General features: G+C 36.2%; 1 protein-coding gene across 1 annotated transcript in view; it reads left to right on the top strand.

Moving 5' to 3' along the window:
• Positions 1–9,834, top strand: part of LOC122832579 (LHFPL tetraspan subfamily member 6 protein) — a 65,747-nt gene extending 55,913 nt beyond the window's left edge. The window contains exons 3-4 of the mRNA XM_044119468.1: positions 2,183–2,281; positions 9,060–9,834. Of these exons, the coding sequence (XP_043975403.1) occupies positions 2,183–2,281; positions 9,060–9,178 (218 nt within the window). The 3' untranslated portion in view covers positions 9,179–9,834. The remainder of the gene's footprint in view (positions 1–2,182; positions 2,282–9,059) is intronic.
• Positions 9,835–24,390: the final 14,556 nt, after the last annotated feature.

The following is a 24,390-nucleotide window of genomic DNA, read 5'->3' as shown; positions in this document are numbered from 1 at the left end:
TGTAATCACTTTGGCAAGCTTTACAGTCTATATTCTTACAACCTTGAATCTTAGCACATTAAATCACACCATATAACTGAAAATATTCAAATTGCTGTTTATGTGTGTTTTTTCACCTAGCAGGATGTTGGGTGTTGGGTTTATCGCCGTAACATGGTGGCTGCTTGAACAAGGGATTAATGCGCCCTGCTTATGTTTTACTATTCCTGCATGCTCAGCTAAATGTTGTAATTTTTCGGGGTGCAGCAAAGACTAATCTGAAATTCTCTTAAAGCTCTGAAGAGAAATGGGTGAGTTATTGCATATGTGAATATCCCTGGATCCCCCCGCTGATACTCAGCTGTAATGATACAGACTTGGCCAAAGCCTGTTTTATATCCCCTTGCTCTCATCAGTATGCCAGAGTTTCACTGAATTGATTTTCTCGCAGCACTACCACAGTCAAACAATCTGTTTTTCTCACACAACTGCATCAGAAACACGTTGTCCTTTTGACTTTGATGGGGAGGGAGAAAACACAGATGTCTTTTTCGCTTTTCCCACTCCACCCCAGATGTTAGTCAGTTTGTCCGGCCCATCTCCATTAGCATGTGGATTAATTTCTGTTTCTTATCAAGTCTAGATGTAATAAGGCAGCCCTGGATGGTACAGCTAATCATGTTGGAAGGCAGCGCTTTCTTGCTTTTCTTTTTTTTCTTTCTTTTTTTTTTCTCCTCAGCTGCCATCCTCGTATCCCAAAACTGATAGCAGGGCAGACGCATCAGAGAGGATTAGGCTAATGTGATGGCAGAGCCACCTACCAGGGGCCCCCACAGGATAATTTTAAGAGACAGTCCTTGACATTCAGGGAATAACTTGTCAGGACCTGGCTACAGGCAAATATTGAGGATATTAATCCTTAATGTAATGGCCTTGACTAGATTTTACTCTTGTCTCTGTGAGCAGCTTTAAGCACAGTCATAAGTCTCTTTAATCACTGACATAAAGCAGTCCCTCAAGGATTCTCCTGAGTTTTACAGTAATTATTGCATGGCGGGGGAAAAAAACGCTTGTGTTTTTCACTCTAGCCTGTGTGAGAAATTGCCAAGCGATTTGCATATTGTTTGCTGTTAATTTGCACGAGTTTGATGATTCGCTGGCTGAGGAGTGCTTTGTTTTGCTGCAGTAAAAATGGAATGAAGTGTGAAATCACAATCCGTGTCATTTTACAAAGAATTTTTTGGGGAATGGTTTAGGGCTTGCTGTGCCCAAGCTGGTATCTGAGATGGTCGAAACAAAGAATAAAAATTAATCCTTCTTCCTCCTGTTGCTTGTAAAAATAAACCGTGACCTTTTCCACATTTTGACATGTTGTAAATACAGACAGCAAATTATCTAGTTGGAATTTTATAATATAAACAATAAAAAGTGGTGCATAACAGGGAAGTGAAATGCAAAGAGTTTCGCAAAAGTGCAGTTTGCACTGTAGTTCAGACAGTTCAAGAAAACTGTCTGAAAAATTGATTAGGTGAAAATGAGGTTAATTTATTAACAGGGCAGCAATTATTCATGTATACAAACAATCTGGCCTTTTTTCAAGTGTAGATAGAAGAAATGCGAAGGAAACTGTCTGCACAATTTGCTGCCAACTCTGGGGGAGGCAGTAAATCTACAGAACATGTTCAAGATGGTTTTCTTCAGTTGATCAATCTTGGGCTATCTTAGAAACTAAAAAACACCTTGTCCAAATAAATTCATGGCATGCTATTTCTATAAAAAAAAAGTGTGTAAAAATTAAACTGAATTATTAGTACTATGTGATGCTTTGTGTAAGTCGACTACATAAAATCCAGATAAATTTAATTGTATATTCAGAACTGAACGTGACATCAAAGTGGCATAAACACTTTTGCAAACTGTTAATAATGAAATAATGATGTCAAAAATGCAACATGTTGCTTTGTATTTTTGTTAATATCAAAGAAAGGTTTCCAAATTATGTAAACCCCGAGGGATCCATCCATAAAGCAATGCCAACCGTCCTCCAGGAGCTTAATTATGAGAGTCTGTCCTTGATGCAGGTTTCCTTTCATAAGCTGTGTCTTCTCAGCCTCTAGGCATGTTTCGTGATATTTCTGAGTCCCCTGTGATGGGCTCCTCTACTGCAGCCGCCTCATCATTTTCTCATCATCTTCTTCTTTAGGTCTGCTCATTGGGTCGGGCTGTGCACTCTATCCACTGGGATGGGACAGTGAAGAAGTCCAGCAGACCTGCAGCAACAGCTCAGGCCAGTTTAAATTGGGTAAGAAACTACAAATTCATTAATTCATGAATTTGTCTTGTGTTTACTGGGTGTTTTAGTCACATAAGCGAAGAATCTAGGAAAGAGATATGTACTGTGTCTGAGCAATGACACACAACCCCTTTTTTCAGAAACCAGACACCTGCCTCTCAGCCTGTCATATTCTGTAGAGCCGTGATTTCTTGGTGTTTAAAATTCATGATATAAAGTCAGCCGATCCTCCTCTAGCTGGTGAGCTGCTGGTTACAGCTATAAATATGTGCCGAGAATAACTAGGAACTCGACTTGTGCTCTGTATGCAGCTGGCATTATCAGGTCTAACTCACAGACAGTAATATGCTTTTTTATCAGACACTTGGGAGGCAGGAGATCTTTTCATCTCACTGCTCCTATATTTGATGCTAATCAAATAGTGCTGAATGCTTTACTTCATTTAAATATTTTATTAAGAACTGCTCCATCAGCAAACTTCAGAGGGGAGAAGGGAGAGATATTTAGTGGGATTTAGACAAATAACGCAAGAAAATCCATTTTAAAATTTCTCATTAGGCTGGCTTGATTGGGTTGTGTTTAGAGTCAACATTTGGAGCTCAGCTTGTACAACTGACAAACAGGAGGTGTTTAAATAGACAGTGCAGTGTGTTGAATTTTAATGACATTTGTCAAATTAATTCTGTAATTTGTTCAAGTCTTTCCTAATGGACAATTGTATGAGAATGGATATTAGACTCCAAAACAACATTGGAAATATTCAATATAAACTCTTGTATTATATGTAGCTTTGCTTCTAAAAAAAAATACATTTATTTAGTGTTGTGAATTACATAAAATGTTTCTTAGGAAGTGCATTTACCTCCAAAAGCCACTGAAACATCACAGATCAGAAACAATCATTTAATTACCATTGTGCCCAGCAGGAACTTAAAAAAGAAAACTTATTTTAGTTGAGAGTATCACTACACCCTAGTGCTTCAAAAATAAAGTAAATCCCCATTAAATAGAATATAATTGCACTCATCTGTCCCTTACTAGTTTCTAAACATCTGACTTTGTCTAAAAATACACAATAATTTCCACATCTGTATTATTACTTAAAGAAAAATAAAAGAAAAAAAGGAAAAGCTATATGTAAAAACTTTCATTTCAATATACAGTTGCTTCTAACCAAATGCACATGAATCACTGACCATCATCTGTCAGTTATTCATGTACATTAAAACAGGAGTTTTGTCTTTTGCTGTCTTGGAGTATACAGGTTTGTATAAACACAATGAATGTCATGGAGGAAAGACATTAGCAATGATCTTAGAAAAGCAATTTTCTGACCTATCAATCTTGATTATGAGACCATCCCCAAACTATTTGAAGTCCATCATTCTTCAGTGAGAAAGATTATTCTCAAGTTTAAAATATAAATTTTTTTCTACTTTGCTGTTGCAGCAATGTGAATGTTGAAGTTCACTACATGACAATTAGAAAGATATTTAACACTGCTTTTTGGAATTATAAAGGCAGAAAGATACTTACATCAACCATTAGTCTACATTTCTTCCTGTGGGCTTTATGTGGAGGTGGCCACTCTTCCGTTTGTGGGCCCAGAATCATAAACACAATTTCGAACCTCCTCTAGTGCTGATTCTGGGTCGAGTACACCAGCAAAGGTTGTCTTTCTCCCTTAAAATCTCTGAATAGTAGCTCTTAGTCTGACCTTTTCTCTGAGACTAATTTTCTAATGGAAACGATAACACCAACAACGGTAGGGGGAATCACAAACCCCTCCATCATGTTAAGGTGGCAAACCTATAAATGCTTTTTTTGTCTCTATTCTCACGTCAAATGTGTCTGCCGATTAATGGGGTGTACTTTACATCATTAAATTAAAGCTGCAATATGTAACTTTTGTAGAAAAAAAGTTTTCTAAATATTTGTTAATAATGTCAATATGTCAAGACAGTATTGTATAAGACAGATTAAACTCCTCTTGATACCTGCAGCAGCTTTAATTTCAGTTTAATGACTAATGACATGACCTCTGCTTCAGCAATAATAAATGCCCTGGTGAAAACAGTGACATGCAAGACTACTCTGCTATATTTAGTTCACCTCAAATAGGCCAGCAATAATTGCATGTTGTCACTTCTGTTTCTGGACAGCAGGCAAGAACCATCTTTCTGAAATTCAAATAAGTCACTGAAGATAAACAGACTTTATAGCCACTACTGGACTGTAGGCTCTGAGAAGCAATAAACATGTAAACAAGCTCATAAGTTTTGCTCTGTTTACTCACTGGAGTTACTACTTTATCACTTGCAAGCCAGTTGGCCTTTAATCTATTTGGTAAGCAGCTGCTGATTATCTTAAGATACATGAGGAACTTTCAGGCTAATGTTATATTTGTGGAAAACCAAAATGGTACATAAAGTAAAGGACAGTTTATTAGGCATGACCCACCCATGATTGACTTGCGGCAATTCTAAAGCTAACCAGCCTTTTGAGTCAGGGAATGAGCTGCGGTTTCTTTCAGCAGACAACATCATAGATGATATATAAGCACGCAAAGCTTGCTGACAGATGTCGGTTGACTCCAAACACCATATCTCTTTATTACCGTGAACTACACCACAGCCTGTTTTCCCCTTTTCATGTTCCCTGACATGAATACAAAGAAAGTCACGTTTTAGAACATGAATCAATAGGTTTATTTTGCATCGGTTTACACAAACTGCCATGAGAGTACATTCTTCTGTCAGTAATTGTTATGACAAATTACCCAGAACAGCTGGATGAAAGATTTGTGAACACTGTGTCCTTTAGCAAGACAAAAAACACCAATTATACTTTTTCTCCTACAGTTCTGCAGCTTTCAAAGACAGCCAACGCTGCAGAAAAAAAAGGTTGTGTCAAACAAATTATGGCTTCATATAGTCAGTAGCTGTCAATATGTCTACATTTGAATTTGACGGGATCTATAATAACAACCTTCTCCATATTAATCAGCGCAATGATTCATTGATTAGTTACCTTCCCAAATAAATCTAGAGCAGAAGTAATTATGTTTGGTATCCAGTTCCCACATTGTGATTTCCTCTTTGAAATAGCAGACTGTTTGAGAATTATTGTTAACAAGCATGCTTGCTTCAGAGTGTCATTTGCTGCTCCCGGCAAATTAATTTTTTCTTGTTTTAGACTGTAGCTGCTGCTGGTCTCGTAAGCAACATGACAAGCTGATGATTTTTTTTCTCTCTTCTTTTTTGTCCCATGCGAGTAGCAGATTTCACACAAATCTTCACACAAATTAATTCCTCTTTCTCATTTATTAATCATGAGGAGTGTAGATGACAGTTCAGAATGCCTTGGGAGATCACCAACGCTGGATGTGTGAGTTGCATCTGAAGATCTCAACATGAAGAAGCATAACTTCTCTCTGCGTTGACCACACAGGGTGTTTGTAGATGAAATATTCTCACTTTGATCATTTAAAATCATAAACACACAAAAATATTTATGAATAATGTCCATTATTTTTTTATGGAGTCTGACAATGAAGCTAAGATAATTGTACAAATGGCAGTGAAGTGAGATTTTGTGGGACTTGAAGGTTTTTTCTGCACTGAGAACACGAGTGACAGGGTTTGTTCATGCAATACATACTATTTCCATCCAATTTGAGGTCATAATATCTTTTAAAACAAGCTTCTTGAATAATTGGCTATGCTCCTATTCAGCTTTTTTTTTATTTTGCGCCAAACCCACTATCTGAATTTAAATATTTAAATAGTCATAACTCTTAGATTATTGGTCAGGGTGTCAGTACGACTGAACCACATAGGCACTTAAATTTTACTGCTGAAATCATTACCCATTTCCTCACAATTATTTTTATTTACCAGATTTATTACTGAATATGCATCAGAATGATACTCTCATGCAAATGGGGAGAACAGATTCCACAGTGTAATGATATTTTTCAAAAGCAGCTGCTGTTGACTCCCAAGGCTTTATCGGGTGTACAATGTTGGTAAAACGGTCTGAAAAGCTGTGACATCCACCAACAATATTATTTGATGTTGGTGCAATTCAGCAAATCTGTCTAACTGTGACTGATCATTAAATATTCATAACCTGGGGTGACATTACACCAGGAGATTATGTGAGAGAGGAAGAGAAGTAACGTAGAAAAGCTTAATTACCGTAAATGGAAATTCTGAGTTTTAGGGAAAGTTAGAAAAATATTATTTTATTAGTTAGTTAGCCATGTTGAAACAGCAGTCTATATGTATTCTTTTGAGAAGGTAGATTTTCAAATCCAACATATCTAATAGTAGAGGTCAAAATCTCAAAAACATAAAATATCAACTTTACTCTTTTGTGTTCTGCTTTCTGCTTTAAACATTCTTCTCTCTCTTTATTTCAACAATGTGCAAACGCCGGGTAAAACTGAGGTTTTTATTGTGCTACGTACTTAAAACAGCTCAATTTGAGTGTTCTTCACTTACTAACAGCATTGGGATCAAAGTGCGTGTTAGTGTAACCTGAAAACTCTTAGGTTTGGTACATTTATTGATTGGAAAACATTCCGTTTTTAAGTTTTGGCCAATTTCTTGAAGCCTCTCTATTTGATAATAACATTATGGTGTATATTTTATTGGTTGTGCATTCATCAACTTTAGCTAACACAGTTCAGTTAGCCAAAATATGATGATCCAAGCGTGCCTCTCTAAAAGTTACTTCCACATCCTGCAGTAATGTTGTGCTTTCAGAAGCATTCCTAAAAGTCCTTTAAATTAATTTGTTGCATACCAGACTGTTGGAGAATGAGGTCAAACTTTGCTCCTTACTTTTGTTTTAAAGATTCTCACAAGCAAGAGGGAAATGTAGGAGCAGCCTGAACAAAAATGTTAAGCATCTGGCTCCATTCCTTTCAACTCACACTGACATGTTAGGATCAAACATATTCTACAGTATACCCAAGACACACCATACAGATTTCTACACCATATTATGCATTTTTTAATTAAACATTTCTAACTGCTGTTTAAGAAGCAGGAAATCTTTCAGTTTCAGCACACCTGTCAAAAATTTTCTTTATTTTATTTAATTTTTTTGTAATTATAGATTCCCCAACAGTTTGCTAGAAAAATAATTAATATAGTGATACAATTAATTTTAGCAATATAACTCTCAGAGGCAGTTTAAAAACATACATAAATATGATCGCCAAATTATGAAACTATGGATAATTAATGTTGATGTTTTCTTAAATACCCAGAGATGCATGTGGAAAATCCAGTTGTTTGCTAATGACCGTTATAGTTTAGTGTATGCTATATATATTGATTGGTTGATTGGAAAACATTCCGTTTTTAAGTTTTGGCCAATTTCTTGAAGCCTCTCTATTTGATAATAACATTATGGTGTATATTTTATTGGTTGTGCATTCATCAACTTTAGCTAACACAGTTCAGTTAGCCAAAATATGACTTAAATTGGTGGCCTAAAATCAATATCTAGTACAACAGATGTATTTGTATGAAGTCAGACATTTAATCTGTCCCATTTTTTACAAAAATCTGAATTCTAAAACAAGCAACACAGTTATGGATAGTTGTTGCAACAACTACAACAAATCAAAAGCAAATGTGAATTTTGCGTAATTTTTCCATATATATATATATATATATATATATATATATATATATATATAAAATTCCCTTCTCACCCACCGCGGGTGGTGATTCTTCTTCCTCTTAGCTCGGGTCCTCTACCAGAGGCCTGGGAGCTTGAGGGTTCTGCGCAGTATCTTGACTGTGCCTAGGACTGCACATTTCTGGACTGAGATGTCTGATGTTGTTCCTGGGATCTGTTGTAGCCACTGTTCCAGTTTGGGGGTGACTGCCCCGAGGGTCCCGATGACCACAGGCACCACTGTGGTCTTCACCTTCCAGGCCCTCTCCAGTTCCTCCCTTAGGCCCTGGTATTTCTCTAGTTTCTCATGCTCCTTTTTCCTGATGTTGCAGTCACTTGGTATTGCCACATCCACCACAACGGCTTTCCTCTGTTGTTTATCCACCACGAGCTGTTATGTGTTGGACTGTCTCAGGGGCCTCCTTGCACAACCTACACCTTGGGTCTTGTCTGGTGTGGTAGATCTGGGCCTCAATTGCTCTATATATATATATATATATATATATATATATATATATATATATATATATATATAGTTTAGCGTTGTAACTGAACTACTGTGACAGCAACAACACCAACTATTGTGTTGAAGCTTTTGCGGTGCAGGAAGTCTGAAGCAGAGAGTCTATTACATCATTATAAAAGGTGCAGGTTCTGCATAATTGATGTGAATGTGGTGGGGAACTCTCCACTTGGTCCATCTGTAATACATCATGATATATACTAGCAGAAAAGTAGCATTATTCTTTTATTATGTACCATCATTATAAAAGCTTCAACCATCTGTCATGTAATACATGAGCAGAAATATAATAACATTGTTTTCCTGATCCAACAAACCTTTGAAATATGACTGAAGTGGTGTAACTAGGACAAAATAAAGATGTTTACTGCATCAAATTATGTTATGCCAAAGTTTTTACTTTGGATTTTTTTTCCTTATAGTTATACAACTTTTAGAAAATATCTTTCAATCTACAAATAATTTTCTCTTAGATATGTGACTTCGAAGAAGCTACTCAACTTCACAGGCAGCTGAAATCAAGACAGAAAAAAAACATGTTCTCCTTTAATCCTTTACTCTGCTCTGCAGGTTCTTGTCAGATTGGCTGGGCATACTACTGCACGGGGGCGGGTGCGGCCACTGCCATGCTCCTTTGCACCTGGCTGTCCTGCTTTGCCGGGAAGAAGCAGAAGCATTACCCATACTGACAAGAGAATAAGCGAGAAAGGGACAGACTGAGACCTTGGGCGATACGACAAAAGGGAGGGGACTCCAACCGTGTGGACTCAGACAAGTACAGCACATCAGGCACCGCAGACGCCAAGTCATTACGGTGCTCTGCACAATCTTCGGGACGCGTCTCATCTGACGACTGCAGGGACTGTTTCATAATGCAGCACACACATGGCTCTGAAAACTTCTCTTAAAAGATGTTCCTAAATGACAGATTTATGGACCAAGAGTATTAGTAAAGTTGTTACATTGTTTTCCTTTATTTCTGTTATCTATATCTTCTGAATTCATTGATTTTAATGTGATGGTGTGGCCTGTAAAGAGCAGAAAATATATTCCCTCATTATTCCTGAAGTGTTCCCACCTCCTCTGTGTCTCCCATTCTTGCCTTAAACAACCTGAAATGCAATAATACCTGTAATAATGTAAAGCAGTCCAGAAAATTGGCCGCCTCCCTCCTTGGCTCAGCCATTTTTCAAATATCAGACATTTAAGCAGAGTTTATTTAACACATCCATAAGATATACAATGTGTATGGTAATGTATTTTATCATGTTATCATGTGTTTTGTATTCACTCTCAGATTATTCTTTGTCATGCTTTTCATTTTGTAAATAAATGTTTAATTAAATCCTGCTTTCAAGTGTGTTTTTTCCACAAATCCTGCTGCGACTAAAGGACGCCCTGGAGCAAAATGGGGAAGGCCTTCGCATTCCTAAAGAGCCTTTCCCACAACTTTCTTATCTTAGGAGCATTTGCTACATATGAGCTCTGTGAATTTTACTTTTTCCCTGTTATTAATTAGCTGTCTTATGACCTCTAGTCAGAGAATTTGCCTTTTTGATCAGGTTTCTCAGCTTCAAAGCCCTAAAGTGGTCCAGACAAAGCCTGCGATCTAATCACACCCTGAGAAATTGAGCAGCTTTGCACCCAGCAGCCTACCAGCTCAATGTCAGGGGGTATCTCACAGTTCCTGAACCTGAATGCACGGTGGGAATAACAATAACGATAACCTCTCGGTAGCTGTTACCACGGCCTTATGTGTCATTAGAGAAGCGAGCTGCACCCAGCTTTTCACCTTCTATTTTCAGCTGTTTACTCCTCCCTGATTTTTCCTCCTTTGATTAACAAACACCTTATTCTCGCCTGCGTGTACACAAAGTCAGCTCATTTACAATGCAACTGTGCTTTGGCCCTCATTAGTAGTTCCATTTTCTCACAATGCTCAGCATCCAGCAGAAAATGGAAACACACACCCCTCCCTTCCGTTCTCACTTGAGAAATATCTCTGGGTGCACGATCTGATGTTTAATATGTTAGCACAGCTCCTCTGCATTCTGCTTTCCTTTCCCTCTCGCTCTGATCTACGGCGCTGATTGATATCAGCAGCGATTGTTGCAGCGAGTCAACCAGCTGCCTCATCAGCAGAGGCAGACATATTGGGGTCAAGTTGGAGCGCTTACTCCTTTATTCCAACACCCCGTACCTCAGACTGACAGGGTGCAACCCTTCAGTGTGAGAACTCAGTGGCTGATTGTACTAAAACATGCAAAACGTGTGCAAACTTGAAAGTACAGCTGCTCTCATGAAGCAACATTAAAACTCCTTTGCAATAGTCATGAATGGAGACTGACAAGTGAATCTGTTTACTCTAAGCAGAATAATTTGGTTATGCTGTGAGGACCACACATTTTTTGCATTAACAGATCATCCCAGAGACGTTTATTTCCCCTTTTATTAAAAGACCTGTCTTTTAAATTGACTATCTGATTTTTAAAAAAAAAGGGGCATCACTTTTAACCTTGTCTTTGTTGATAAGAATTTAAAAGAGCAATCTGTAATTTCCAGGCACATAGCGCCATTTTATAGCACAATCAAGTAACTATGTTACATTCAGTTAGTTACCTTACAGAACATTTTTTTCATGTAAAACATGAATAAAATGAAAGAATAAATTTGACTTTATAAATAGACGTCTTACAATTGGGTCTGTCTCTTTATGAAGCTCCTACTCTTTCCGACACTTCGCCTATAGGATAACATCGTCATCATCATAACAATATTCTTTCATTAAGTCATTTACAGCTGTTCAGAGAAGCAATGGTTAAGAAATGGTTCCATTCTTAGTTCTGCAGACATGCAGTTTGAGGTGTTTGCTAATTGCTGCTGTCGCTAGTCTCAAAAAGTCAGTTTTACTTAATACACCTCCTTTCAAGTTAAACCTTCAAGCAAGACAAATCACAAGCTCAACAGGCCTGTAATCATCTTTTATATCTAACATTTCTGAAAAGAAATGAAACCTGGATAAAACTTTATTTACTTTGATTCAATATGCTTCAAACGGAATTTTATTTGTGTCTGTTTGGAGAGTCAGCTATGACGAATGAACTGAGTCATCACCAAATTTATGCTGTTCAAAACAGACAACCAACCTTCTGCTCCCTCTTGAGTGATACACAGAAGTTGAAGAGAGACTCAATTAGCTCTATAAAGCCTTACATTTTTAAAAGAGTGCTGTGTTGTCAGAGTGCCCTGTTTAGTGCTTTGCAAATAGCTCATTATCTCTCCTTTATTCTCAGAATATTGCTTCTTATGAGCCAAAACTTTAGATAATCTTTTAAAGCCACCTCAGGTGAAGGATAAGATCAATAATGTTAAGATATTTAAAGTTAAGTCATACTTATGTTTTTGTCTCGCATCTTTCCAGGCTACACATTATGATGTGCGAGTGTGAGGAGGGACCAAAATGTAGACTGGTGCTCGGTAGGATCATAATGATGGGTATTTAATAATGAAAGTTAAAAACAACTTAAAATGAGAATGGGAACACATCACGAGCCATGGCACACATTCAGGAAAATAAAAACAAAACCGGGAACCATGGAGCAAACCAAAAAAATCCAGAAAACATAGAAGTGAAGAGAGGAACTCAAATGCTAAACGAGAAGTGGAAATGACCTAAGGGAGCAGAAGAGCTCATTACAGGTGAGTGGATACAGCTGGGGAAGGGAGCAGGTTGTGGCAATTGAAGAAATAATTGACATGTGGGACAGGTCACAAGGAGAAGGAAACAGGAAATTAAACATGAACAGTAGACAGAGGTAAATACTAATCTAACGAAACAAATCCAAAACACAACAATGACAATTGTTTGTGTTTTGCTCAATGAATAAACTAAAAAGGAAAGGTATAAGAAAATAAACAAAGAATAAATGATCAAAGCAGACAGCAACGAATCATAACAACACAATGTACTTCAAAGTGCATTAAAAGGGGAAAAAAAGGAACAAAAGTGAAGGAAATTACAATAAATGGAAGAATTATATTGAAAGTATATTTGCTCAACAGTTAAAAAAAATAGAAAAAGGCGAAACAAAACAAACTAAAAAAAGGAAAAGGTTAGACAGCTGCAGTAAACAGTAATGTTTTCTGTCCTGATTTGTAGTTGCTTTTGAATATAAGGTTTTCATAAAGTTAGTTCTATAGCTGAGGAGAATACAATTAAATGTTGTCTTTGTTTCATATTCATATTTGGCAGCAAACATGGTAATTTTATACTTATGAAACTTTATGTAATATTTACAAGAATATTTCCTGAAGCAGGTGGTTCTTATCTAAAACCAATTTCCAAATGAAAAAAAAAATTGTAAAAAAGAAAATCCAGTGAAAGATCCACCTTTAGAATGAATGCAATGCCATGTTGTTTCAAATTTTATAAACTTTGCTTTTTTGACAATTGACTTTTATAAGGAATTTGACTCTAATAAACACATTATAAATTCTAGGTTTTGGAGAGTTATATATTAAGGTTATTAAAATGTTTTATAATGAAATAAAGAGCTTAACTATATTATCTCCAACGAGGTTTTTGATATGAAGAGGTGTATGAGAGGCCTCCCCATATTCTTGCTTTTCCTTTATCATTACTAAACTTGTATTCTCAAACATTTCACACAACTCAGTCATAATTTAATTTGGTATAGAAGTTAAGATGTCTCAACTGCCAAATGACAGTTTTGTTTCTTACAGATAAATCAACATACATGGTAGAAAGGTCAAATGTTTTGTTAAGATGCAATTTTACTGTCTCTAAGTCACCAGTAAAACTTTCAAAGTTATGGAAGTATAATCTTTCTTGCAGAGTTATTTAGGAATAAATGTAAACCTTAGGACTTTCTGAAAAGTAAAGTGCTTTCCAGTTGCCTCTGTGATGTGAAGCAATTCCTTCAGGCACAGCTAAGTTGAAGCAGACTTTGAATATCAAAGTTTTACTCTGCAAATAACTTATATTAAATTTTGCTAGATCAAGAAATGCTCAAATAAGCATATAAGGACAGTCCTATATAATTCGAGCATGGTGTCACCCAAAGGAAAGTTTTTCTGAAATGCATAGTGTATAAATATAAAGTGGAGGAAAACATGAATGATTCACTTTCAATACTGCATTTCAAATAAAGTAAGGGAGCTTAATTTCACAATTATGCACAGTATTTACCCTTGTAACAAAAACTACCAGTCTTTAAGTATGTGGATAGAAACAGTGCTTTATTCAAGCTGTCTCTTTTCTGGGTTTTAGAGGGACTTGGAGAAATATGTCAAGAATAAAATCCAAATCAGTTCTGGGATGTTATAGCCAAGTTTAAATGTAGTGATTATAATCTGATCTTAATAATTAATCTAATGCTCCTGTTAAAGAGATTTAAGATGCATAGGGAAAGATTCTCCACACACAGACCAGGATGCAGCAATTTGAATTCCACATTTTTATTCATAGGTAGCTTTAAAGTTTAGATTTGACAAACAAGAATCATAAAGTGCCTTTATTATTGCATAATTTTCATTAGCTGCCTTTTTTTGTCAAATATAAATGTTCATGCTAATTGTATTTGTAGCAGATAAGAACAAAAATGTTTTGGCTAATAACTTCTTTGGAAAAAAAATATTTTTTGTTTCCAGACTGTGCTGTTTAGATCCAGGCAACAAGCAGGATTAAGTTTTGCTTTTAGGAACATTTCTAGAAATTGCAATTTAAATTTTGGTGTTTGCTCATGTAGAAATAATCTTCTTTACTCCATACATTTAGAAGCCTTCTTTATGTTTTTGCCATAGAAAGCCCCATTGGGGTTTTATTTTTTTTTCTTGTTTATCTTGCTTGTTTTCAGCTAGAAAGAGTAAGTATCTTAAAAACAGCAAGTCCCCAAAGAAACACTTTGAAACACCTTCAAAAACCAAGTGATACTGTATCTCGAGACTAAAAATCAAGAAAGTTTCTTTCCTTTGATGCAAAATCTAAGGAGGAAAAAACATAGCTCAACACTTTTGCACAGGACTGTAAGTTTCTTGTGTTGATTTGTGTGTTACCTTTCTATACCTGGCTGATTTCAAAATTATGTTTGGAGAGACAAACTTTTGCAACTGAACTAAAAAAATCTACATGAATAGATTCTTTATAATGAATATTTCCTCTGCCTGATGGTTCCCTGCTGCTCTTAACGGCCAATCTGCTCAAAAGGAAATGTTTAACTACTCATGCATTAAGCTATTAAAAATTGCAAAGTGTCTATTACACCAGAACAGTAACAATTTAGAACTTAAACATTTTGTGATCTTTAACTTTCAACATTCATTTATCCATATCTACAAGTTGGTATGTCACTGGATTGAATACATATTTAATTAATTGCACTCAAAAGTGATTTTTCTTTCAATTAGGAATTATGCTCCGTTCAAAAGGCTGAGCTGACTTTCTCTCTGAGCTGGCCAAAATAAATAAATAAATAGATAAATACAGGTGAAATTCACTGAACATCCCCAGGCAAGTTATTTACATATAAAGTGGCTGAATGTACAGGCTGTGACTCGTGCACAACAAGCTGAATCACAGTAACTGGGACTCAAAAAAGGATTAAATCTTGAAGCTTACAATAAATTAGTAACTTCCTTTTCCTTTTAGGACATGTTTTTGTTTTTATTATGACACAAGAATGTAATGAGATTCACTCAACAACCACTGCAAAACAAAATAAGTATCCACACTCCTTGTCATTGGATAGCATGAATAAACTACATTCAACTATTCTCCTATCTACAAGATCCTTTCCTATACATCGATCTTATTTTCTGGATACGTCAATATGTTCAAGGATATATATTTTTTAATCACAAGAGAGTCTGACTGCCAATGATTCTAAAGAGACAGAAAGACAAATTAAAAATACTGGAACTATTTCTACTTTACTAGTGCAGGATAAAATGGGACATTTTATGACTAGAGATTCCATTCAAAAGGCTTTCTTTAGACAAAAGACAGAGGCCAAAAATTTCAGCAAACTGTCATTGCAACCGTAATAAATATAACTTATAAATAATTTATAACTCAGGTTGTTTTGTCATTCAAAATGTCTGAGATGCAATCATTCCATCAAATGAAAAGACAGCTAAACATTTTAATTTTAACTCAGTGATCAGTATTTCAGTTTATGATAAGCCATGGGGTATTTTTAAAGTTTTCTTTGGAGAAACGTGTTTTTGCTTACTTTTTTTTTTTTAACAAAAGACGTTCATTAATAAAAGTTATGAAAGTGAACCATTTAAGGTTATTTATGTAGATTTACAAGTTTAACAAGGGCAACTTGAAGGGACTCTTGGAAACTCAGTTGTGGTTGGGGACAGATTAAACCAGACAGCAACCAGACAGATGTGAGGTGTTTGTGTGAATTACATCATCTATTCAGTTTTTCTATGAAGCCCTTCATGGTTTCAGCATTGTCACTCTGCATGCATAACCACTTTTAACCCACTTCCACTCTGGAAAGAGTTCATTTAAAACCTATTCGTATGTCTTTCTCTTCCCTTGAAAGTATCTGCCGTTTAGCTGTAATTTTTGGATTTAATGATTTACAAAAACATGTTGAAACAGACATGAAAGTACATGGAATCTATTATAACACACCAGACAAACCAATTCAGCAACAAGAATCAGAGGCTGTTTGTCAAAGCTCACATACGCATAGTGTGGATGGATTACATCTCAAGGTTCACTGGTTAACCCATAGGGACGTGCAGTCTTGTGGTGGAGAGGAATTCTAAATTAGCGGTTTGTTTGAAGTTAGCTAGAGGTAAAGGGCAAACTTGCAGCAAATTTTTGAGCAGGGTAAGATGCTCGCTTTCAAAAGTGCAACGATTTATTTATGAAACATGTGCACGCACAGGTGTTTCCAGCTTGAGTGAAGCGATGTTGCTTGTTGCATTAGGTCACCGGAGACCCAGCAAAGTCAGCAGAGATTTTTGACAGGAGGCAAAGTTCAGCGCATTGTAATAACACCAGTCATTGGTGAGTTTCCTTCAAGTGGCCAGAAAGTTGTTATGAAGTGTCAAAGGGCCAATGTAAGTAACACCAAGACAATAAAAACAACAGGAATCTCTTGTTCTTCTAAGATAAAGTGTCGTCCTAGAGAAAACAGTAATTATCTCACAGTTGCAGTGCTTTTCAACATGTTCACACATTTCTACATGTTGTTAGATTATAATCACAAACTCACCAAGATCAAATGTACATCAAGAAAAAATGTATTTCATCAAAACATTTAAACCACTTTCAAATATTCTAATGAGCAGCCAAATGCATCTAAAGAGGCAGTGAAGACTCCTGGAGTTGTGGGCTGCCACATTTGCAGCGCCTGGGGAGATGTTTGGGGTTTAGTGCACTGCTCAAGAGCACTTGAGCTGCATATAGGGATTGAATGAGGCAGCTCTGAGCACGCAATATACTGGTCCTTTATTGTTGGTCTAGGATACCTAAAATAAAACTGTCTCAGATAAAGCAGCAGGGCAAGAGAGATAATAATTATATTTTTACCAAAGCAGATTAAAGCAACTTAATTGGAAAAAAGCTTTTAAGCAGGTTAATTAGATATCAAGCAATTACGGACAAAAGTCAAGCACTCTTGAACATTACATTAATTATAATGTGTCATTTGCTGTCGCCATTATTTAAAGCAAAGAGATGTCTCTATGTGATCTACATAACTCCAGCTCATGGAAATTAGTCACAGCACCAGGGAAGATCGCAGAAAAAGACTGAGAGCAGATTATAAAACAAGCCTCTGTCAGGCTTATATTGTGCAAATACATTCCTTTGTAACTTCTTAGTGACTGCAGGCTTCTGTCACACCGGCTGATGTTAATATTCATGAGTCCACCATCAAGAGATCACAGAGAAACAATGGTAAGAATGGCTGGGGTGCAATTGGAGGAAGTCACTGCTCTCTAAAGAACTGGGATTTGGTTCTGTTTGCCTACATCTGAGCCAGGATGGTTTGCCATCGTTAGGACGGAGGAATAAATTCAGATTTATTCCACAAGGTTCTCCGGGAAAATGCCAGGACATCTGTCCAAAAACATCCCTAAAAGCACGAGTCATTGTGCCAGGAAACAATGACAAAATGGCATGGTTCATTGCAAAAGTATTCATGCCCGTTTAACTTTTTCCAGTTTCCTCACATGACAATCCTAAACCTCCAACAAGAGGCACACACCATGAATTCTATCAGTGTTTTATGTTATCATAATAAAACAATATAAAATATCACATAATTTGGAAAGGGAAGGAAAATAGCATTGGAACTTTTATTTAATTAAATTTTTACTTAATAAAGCTCTTAAACATGCTGGAAAATCTGGTGGTGCCACCATCATATTTTTGTTATGCTTCTGCTGAAGACTTGAAACTAGGCCAGATGTTTGGCACATGCAAAAGACATCAAATCAAAAGACAATGCAATGCTTTGAGGATCGGGCAAAAACTGACTCCAGTTGACTGCCAAGTGGGCCAAGTACTTTAAAGCTTGTGTTGAAAGTCCTACCCTGCTGCTTTCATCCTCATTTCTGGGACACACACACCCCAGCCAGGCTTATTACCAACAAGGGGAATCAAGAAAGATTGAGCTTGAGCGGCCTTATCCTCCTCTCAAAAATCGAACACTCATTAAGCTAACACTTCAGTCTGGATTTTAATGCACAGGTATGATGTGAAAACCATTCAGTAATATACAGGACATGGAATCACTATAAAGTCTCCAAATGATAATCAAAGTTTTCCACGTAGTTTTTTAATAAAACTGCTTTGCACAAGTATTTAAAATTTCTGGACCATTCCTCAGTTTACTTTGAAACCGCTAGTAAATTACTACTAGAAGTTTTTAAAGGTATGACTTTAGAACAGCTGATTAAAAATGAACCACACATTTAAGATTTTTATTTTTAAGAATAATTTTTTATCCTTTTCATAGTTTTGCACTGCCTTATGTAGGTCAGTCTCATAACATGCTAACAAAATATAGAGATTTTTTTTTTTCCCACCAGGGGGTCTTTTGTGGGCTCTAGTGTCCCTTATATGACAGTAGACTGACAGGAAAGGGGGAAAGACATGCGGCAAATATCGGCCGGGTCTGGGAATCAAACCTGCGACGGCCGCGTCGAGGACTCAAGGCCTCCAAGTGTGGATTGCGCTATCCCCTACGCCACCACAGCACGCCCCATATAGAGAATTTTCTAGTTATAAAATAAAAAATTTTTATTAAGTTTAAGGGCCATTAAACTTTTAGCAACACACTGTAAAATCTTTAAACATTTCAAAGTCCTGAAATACAAAATAACAATTGTTTAAAGGGTTTAAATCCTTCTGCTACTATAAAAAACAGCATATATCTCAATATTAATGCTTTCATAAGAAATAGGATAAATGTTCTACAGGAAGATGTATAAAGCACTGCTAGAAATGTTTTATTGCTGATCTAAACAGTAAAAATATGTAACCACTCATGTTTCTGTGTGGTTTGTACATTGCTAATTTGACATTTTGTCTCTGACAACTGTAATTAAATAAACCTGCAGGCTGCGCGTCTGGACCACTTCATGAAAACACATCAATTTTCTCAGGATGAGATAAACAACCAAATCTCCAAAGGCCTCCATTTCGCCTCACTCCTCTTCTTCACCACTTTATTTCATCATTCTCTCCAAATTGCTTCAAATAGAGGAGTGGTATGTTGAGGGCCAGATGAGAAGTATTTTCCTTCTTCACCTCAAAATGTCTGATCGATCAAGCTTTTTTATTTTAAATTTATACTGAGGCAGCAGCATTTAGTGTTTTTTTTTTATTATGGAAGTTCAATAATTTCCATATTAAATATAAAAATGTTTATCTCTTGTTAGTTTACAGAGTGAGCTTTCTTTAGTTAGCAAAATCATCATTTTGCATGAAACACTGACCATTACTGGACTGTTAAAAACCACTTCACAGCCTTGTCTCTGTTCAAAGAACATAAACCCATACAGTGCTTCAACACAAGATAATTAGGAGCGATAAAATTTGAGGACCCTGGCAGGCTATAATGTGAGACCTACACAGAGAAGATTTGCACAACCAGCACTTTCTAAACTGCTATCTAAAAATTGGTACAACACTGCATCTCTGTTTGGTGTAATCAAATCTGCTATCAACATTCTCCACAACTGAGACCTCCCACGAGAAACATGCTGGAGTTTTTATTCTGCAACAAAAGCATTGAGGCATGGGTGATTCTTTTTTCTTTTTAACTTGATAACATATTTCAAATTGTTGTTCAAACTGAGTTCCTCCACCTAGGTGGTCTTTGATAAAAGTAAATTCCAGTACAAACTTTTCTGCAACTACTGGTGTGTACAGAGTTTATCACAAACACTAGTTCGTCTACCTTTTCTTATATCTTAATCCTGTTTATCATACATACTTACCACAAAAGCAGAGGATACTTGTGTTGCTTAATTATATCTTAAACTTAACTTTTTTCACATTAAATACATTTTTAGTACAACAACATGGTTAATGTTTACATGCAACGTGGTCAAAGAAAATCATGTCATATTTTGTGAAATGAAAGATTACCGGTAAAAGGAATACATATTTAACACAAATGGATGAGGCAAAAAAGCCATGGAAAACCAAGAAACCAGCAGGAATCAGTTAGTATTTAGAAACCGTTTTGTTTTGATGTGCATCTCATCATCAGCTGGTTTAATAAGTACTAAACACCCAAAGAAAAGGTTTCTCAAGACCAACATGTTGCACAGAGAAGTTGGCAAATATGAGACATTCTTTGCAGAACATACTAATAGCAAAGAGTTCCACTGAGTCAGACTCACACTTGAAGTTTGCTGCAGAATATTTGAACAAATGTGGAGGTGGGAACAGCATGGTGTGGGCTTTCTTACATCATATGGGCTTCATATAGTTTAAGTAAGAATGGATCGATAAAACTACTGTGATGTTACTGACAAGAGTATCAACATGAAATAAGTGTGGATTTAAAGAGAACATTCCCCAGCACACCAAAGTAAACTGTTAATTGGTTTCAGAAAAAGAAAGAAAAGCTGTCTGAGGAACTCGTGTGGTTATGTTCTCCACACAAAAGGCATCAAGGTTGTGATTTCTCAACAACGGCTTTTATTCAAAGTGCTTAACACATTTCAGTGTTATGTGTATTTCCCTTTTTTAAACTTAACTTCATTAAAGTACTAATTTGCTTTGAGAAAAAAACTTAAATACGTTCAATATTTTTTTTTTAACATTTGTATATGAAAACTATCTACTTTTTTGCAGCCACTTTTTGTGGCTAGAGTGGCTTGGCAATACAGAAGCTTCTTCTTGCAATGAAAGTATCAACACTGACCAAACCAAACGAACTCACATGATGCGATATGGTTTATTCCTTTTCTGTCATGAAGTGTGGTGGTGGAAGCAGTGAGGGAAACGCAGCAGACCCAGATGAGATGTAGATGATGAAATTTAATAATGAAAATCCAAAATACACTGACCAAACAGAATCCAAAGACCTGGCAGCACAGTTGAGCGGAAGAATAGGGCTCAGCACTGGTAGCAACAGGCTACACGAATGGACGATAAGACTTGACAGAACAACTCAGGGAAAAGCAGACGTAACTAGACGTACCAAGACGTAGGACCCGACAAAGACACAGAGACACAGGTGACACTAAATGCACATAGGGTAATCAGGGAACGAGACACACCTGGGAACTAATCAAGGGGAGACAGGACAACATGGAGACTCAGACACACAGGAAACTTGAAATAAACATACAGAAAAACACGGAACATGACATTTTCAGATGGAACTATTTGTCAAGGTGGATGGAATTAGGAACACATTCTCATGTCAGTCAGTTTGACTCGTGACCTCAAGGTGTCTGCTGGAAAGATGAGCACTGACTTTAGTTTTCAGCATCGCTGTGAGCCCAGGCATGAATCTGAACCTACAAATAACCTAGTCAAAATCCTGAACTAAATTTGACTAACCTCACTGTCTTATTGATTAGGAGAACTCAAGGTGAAGATGTGTGATGCCGACAGAAGGAAAGAGACTGCTAAGATTAAACACAAAGAAACTTCAAGTTCAACTAAGTTTTTTTTTTTTGGGTTGTTTTTTTTTGTATACTTATGCAACCAGGTTAGCACACATTTTCATCTTGTATGTTTTTTTTATTCTAATACCTGTATTTTTCTGTTTAACTGAGAAATGTCACATTTTCATATGTTAAATGTTTTCAAATTATTTATTATTGCCTCAGTTGTGTTAACTAAAATAAAAATTGTTTTATATCCTTTTGGGAGCAACTGTGGAAAATAGTACCGATACAACTGTTGGTACTACAGTCACTGCTACTAAAATACTGCTTTTCACTGACTGCTATAATTGCCACAGCTAGTGCTGTACTGTCACTCCTGCTATCACAATACTGTCTTTATCTGAGTTGTTGGAAATAACTGAAGTACTGAGATAGACAGGTGACAGGCCTGTAGTGTGAGAGACAAGTGAATATTTCATAAACTTCTAAATAAAGAAACAAAAATGCAAAAGGAGCACATAGAAGTTTCTTGAAAGCCATTGACTATTTCAGACAACGGAAGAATCTACTGAGAAACTACAGGGCTTAAAAATCCTGGGAATACGATGAGTTACATGAGAACTAGGTGAGACTAATCATGACAACACTTCTACTAATACTACTGCAACTAGCTGTAATATTGCTGGCTTTGCTGTTAGTACTACTAATACAATTGATTATACTCCCTTAACTGTTTAACCCTTTGCCAGTGGAATCCACACAGCAACCCCTTAAAACTCAAAAAGATAAGTTTAAAATGATGATGTAGCATCACTATTGTAATCTAAACACAGTAAATTTATGTTAAACCTATCAGTCATGTAGAAGTTGTGCAGTTTTAGTGTTTCCATCTTACTTGTAGGCTCCAAAAAGCTGTGATGAATAAATCCAATAATAAAATGGAGGAGAGTGAAATGAAAATGGCAGGCATATTAAAGATAATCTTCTGCAGTATTTATTCAGCAGAGTAAAATGAACCTCTTTAAAAACTTACAACAAGATGTCATATAAAGAAATCTCTGAATCCCAATAAACTGTAGCCTCACTGCGGATTATTCTGATTGATTTAATGCTTTTTGTGTATTTATTTGTTCATTTTGTTTGAGCCCCTGATCGATTTTAAGTTGTGCCCAGTGATTTGTAACGTGGCCACATTTTCTGTATTTCCCCTGAAAGTGTTTCTTGTATCAGTGAATATCAAACATCCCTGCCTCTCATATCGTGCTGTCCTTATCTAAGTTCCCCCAGGACCTAAATTTAAAGTAATTTGTCTTACACATTAAAATGTTTCACCTGAGTTGCCACAGCATATTGCTGCAATATCTCAAGAAGCCACATAAATATGAATATAAAACCGAACTGAAATGATTAATAACAGCAGCTTCCTCTGCTTGTTAATGTGTGTGTTCACTCTTAAAGTTTTGGAGATGGAACATTTGATATCTTAAAGTGTTAAGTTCTTATGAATAAGATGTTTTTAATTTTACAAGATATACTTTACATTAAAATATATATATATTTTTAAATGATTAATTTAAAGACACCCGGAGCTTATCAGGCTGGAATGCTGCAAGTATTAACATTTTATACATAGATTGTCTTGTTGAAGTGATTACATTTTTATAACTGAACACAAACATATCCATAAATGGATCTAAAATGCTTGCCAGGGTATCACTTAAAAACCACTGGAGCCTGATTTGCTGGAGAAACTCTATCTACAGTAGGTTTTAATTTCATTTATTATAATTTTCCTTATTGCCCCACAGCTGCTTCCTGAGACTCATTCGTCATTTATGCAAAAGCAGAAACCAGGGAGGTTATTTTGCATTTTGAAGCTCCCTCAGTATCAAAACAGCGACACACACTCATTAAACCAAGGTCTTTATACAATCAAGTTCTTCAAATACATTAAATTTGTGGGGATTAAAATGACCAAAACCCTTCCATTTCTGTGTGTTTTACTGGGATATTATGTGATTAACAGAAAGTAGGATGTAACTGTGTAGTGAATTTTAAAATTATTCATGATTTAATACATTTTTTTTTTTTATCTGAAATGTGTTCGATGCATTTGTATTCAGTCACTTTTGTTGATATCTACATAGAACCACTTGTTGTGATCTGGGGGTGTGTGGGTCGTTTGCGTTTATTTCTGTTTGAATTTTAATTATGCTCAACCTAGATTTCATACATCAGAGATCTGATAGTTCCATATGTTCCTAATGTAGTTTTCTTAATTGTAATGTGTGTGATTAGATTAAAATTACATCAAGATGACATTTGTTGAGAAATGGCTCTATATAATTAAACTGCATTGAACAACTGAATTGAATATTTGTTGATTCTATTTTCAGCTTAGTTTGATCTTTCCTATACCCTTGAAAAATAATACCATTGACATTGTGGCTATTTATTAATACTCCTTGCAATTGTGTTTCTTTCAAAGTCTGGTCTGACGATCAGACCAGAAGTGAATAAACACTTCAAATGTCCATCCATTCATTTTCAGTACACCCTTGTCTGGAGGATTACTGGTGCCTATCTCCAAGTAATGTTCTGAGCGAGAGGTACACCCTGGAGAGGGCGCCAGTCTGTCGTAGGGCAAGACAGAAACAGACAGAACAAACAACCATGTACACAGGAGAATTTAGAGATACCAATTATTCTGACAGTCAATGTTTTTGGACTGTGGGAGGAAGCAGAAGAACCCGGAAAGAACCCACGCATGCACAGGGAGAAC

The sequence above is a fragment of the Gambusia affinis genome, linkage group LG06, assembly GCF_019740435.1.
Source record: "Gambusia affinis linkage group LG06, SWU_Gaff_1.0, whole genome shotgun sequence".
Taxonomy (NCBI): domain Eukaryota; kingdom Metazoa; phylum Chordata; class Actinopteri; order Cyprinodontiformes; family Poeciliidae; genus Gambusia; species Gambusia affinis.
Note: the sequence above shows the minus strand (reverse complement) of the source record. Positions and strands in the feature narration are given on the sequence as shown.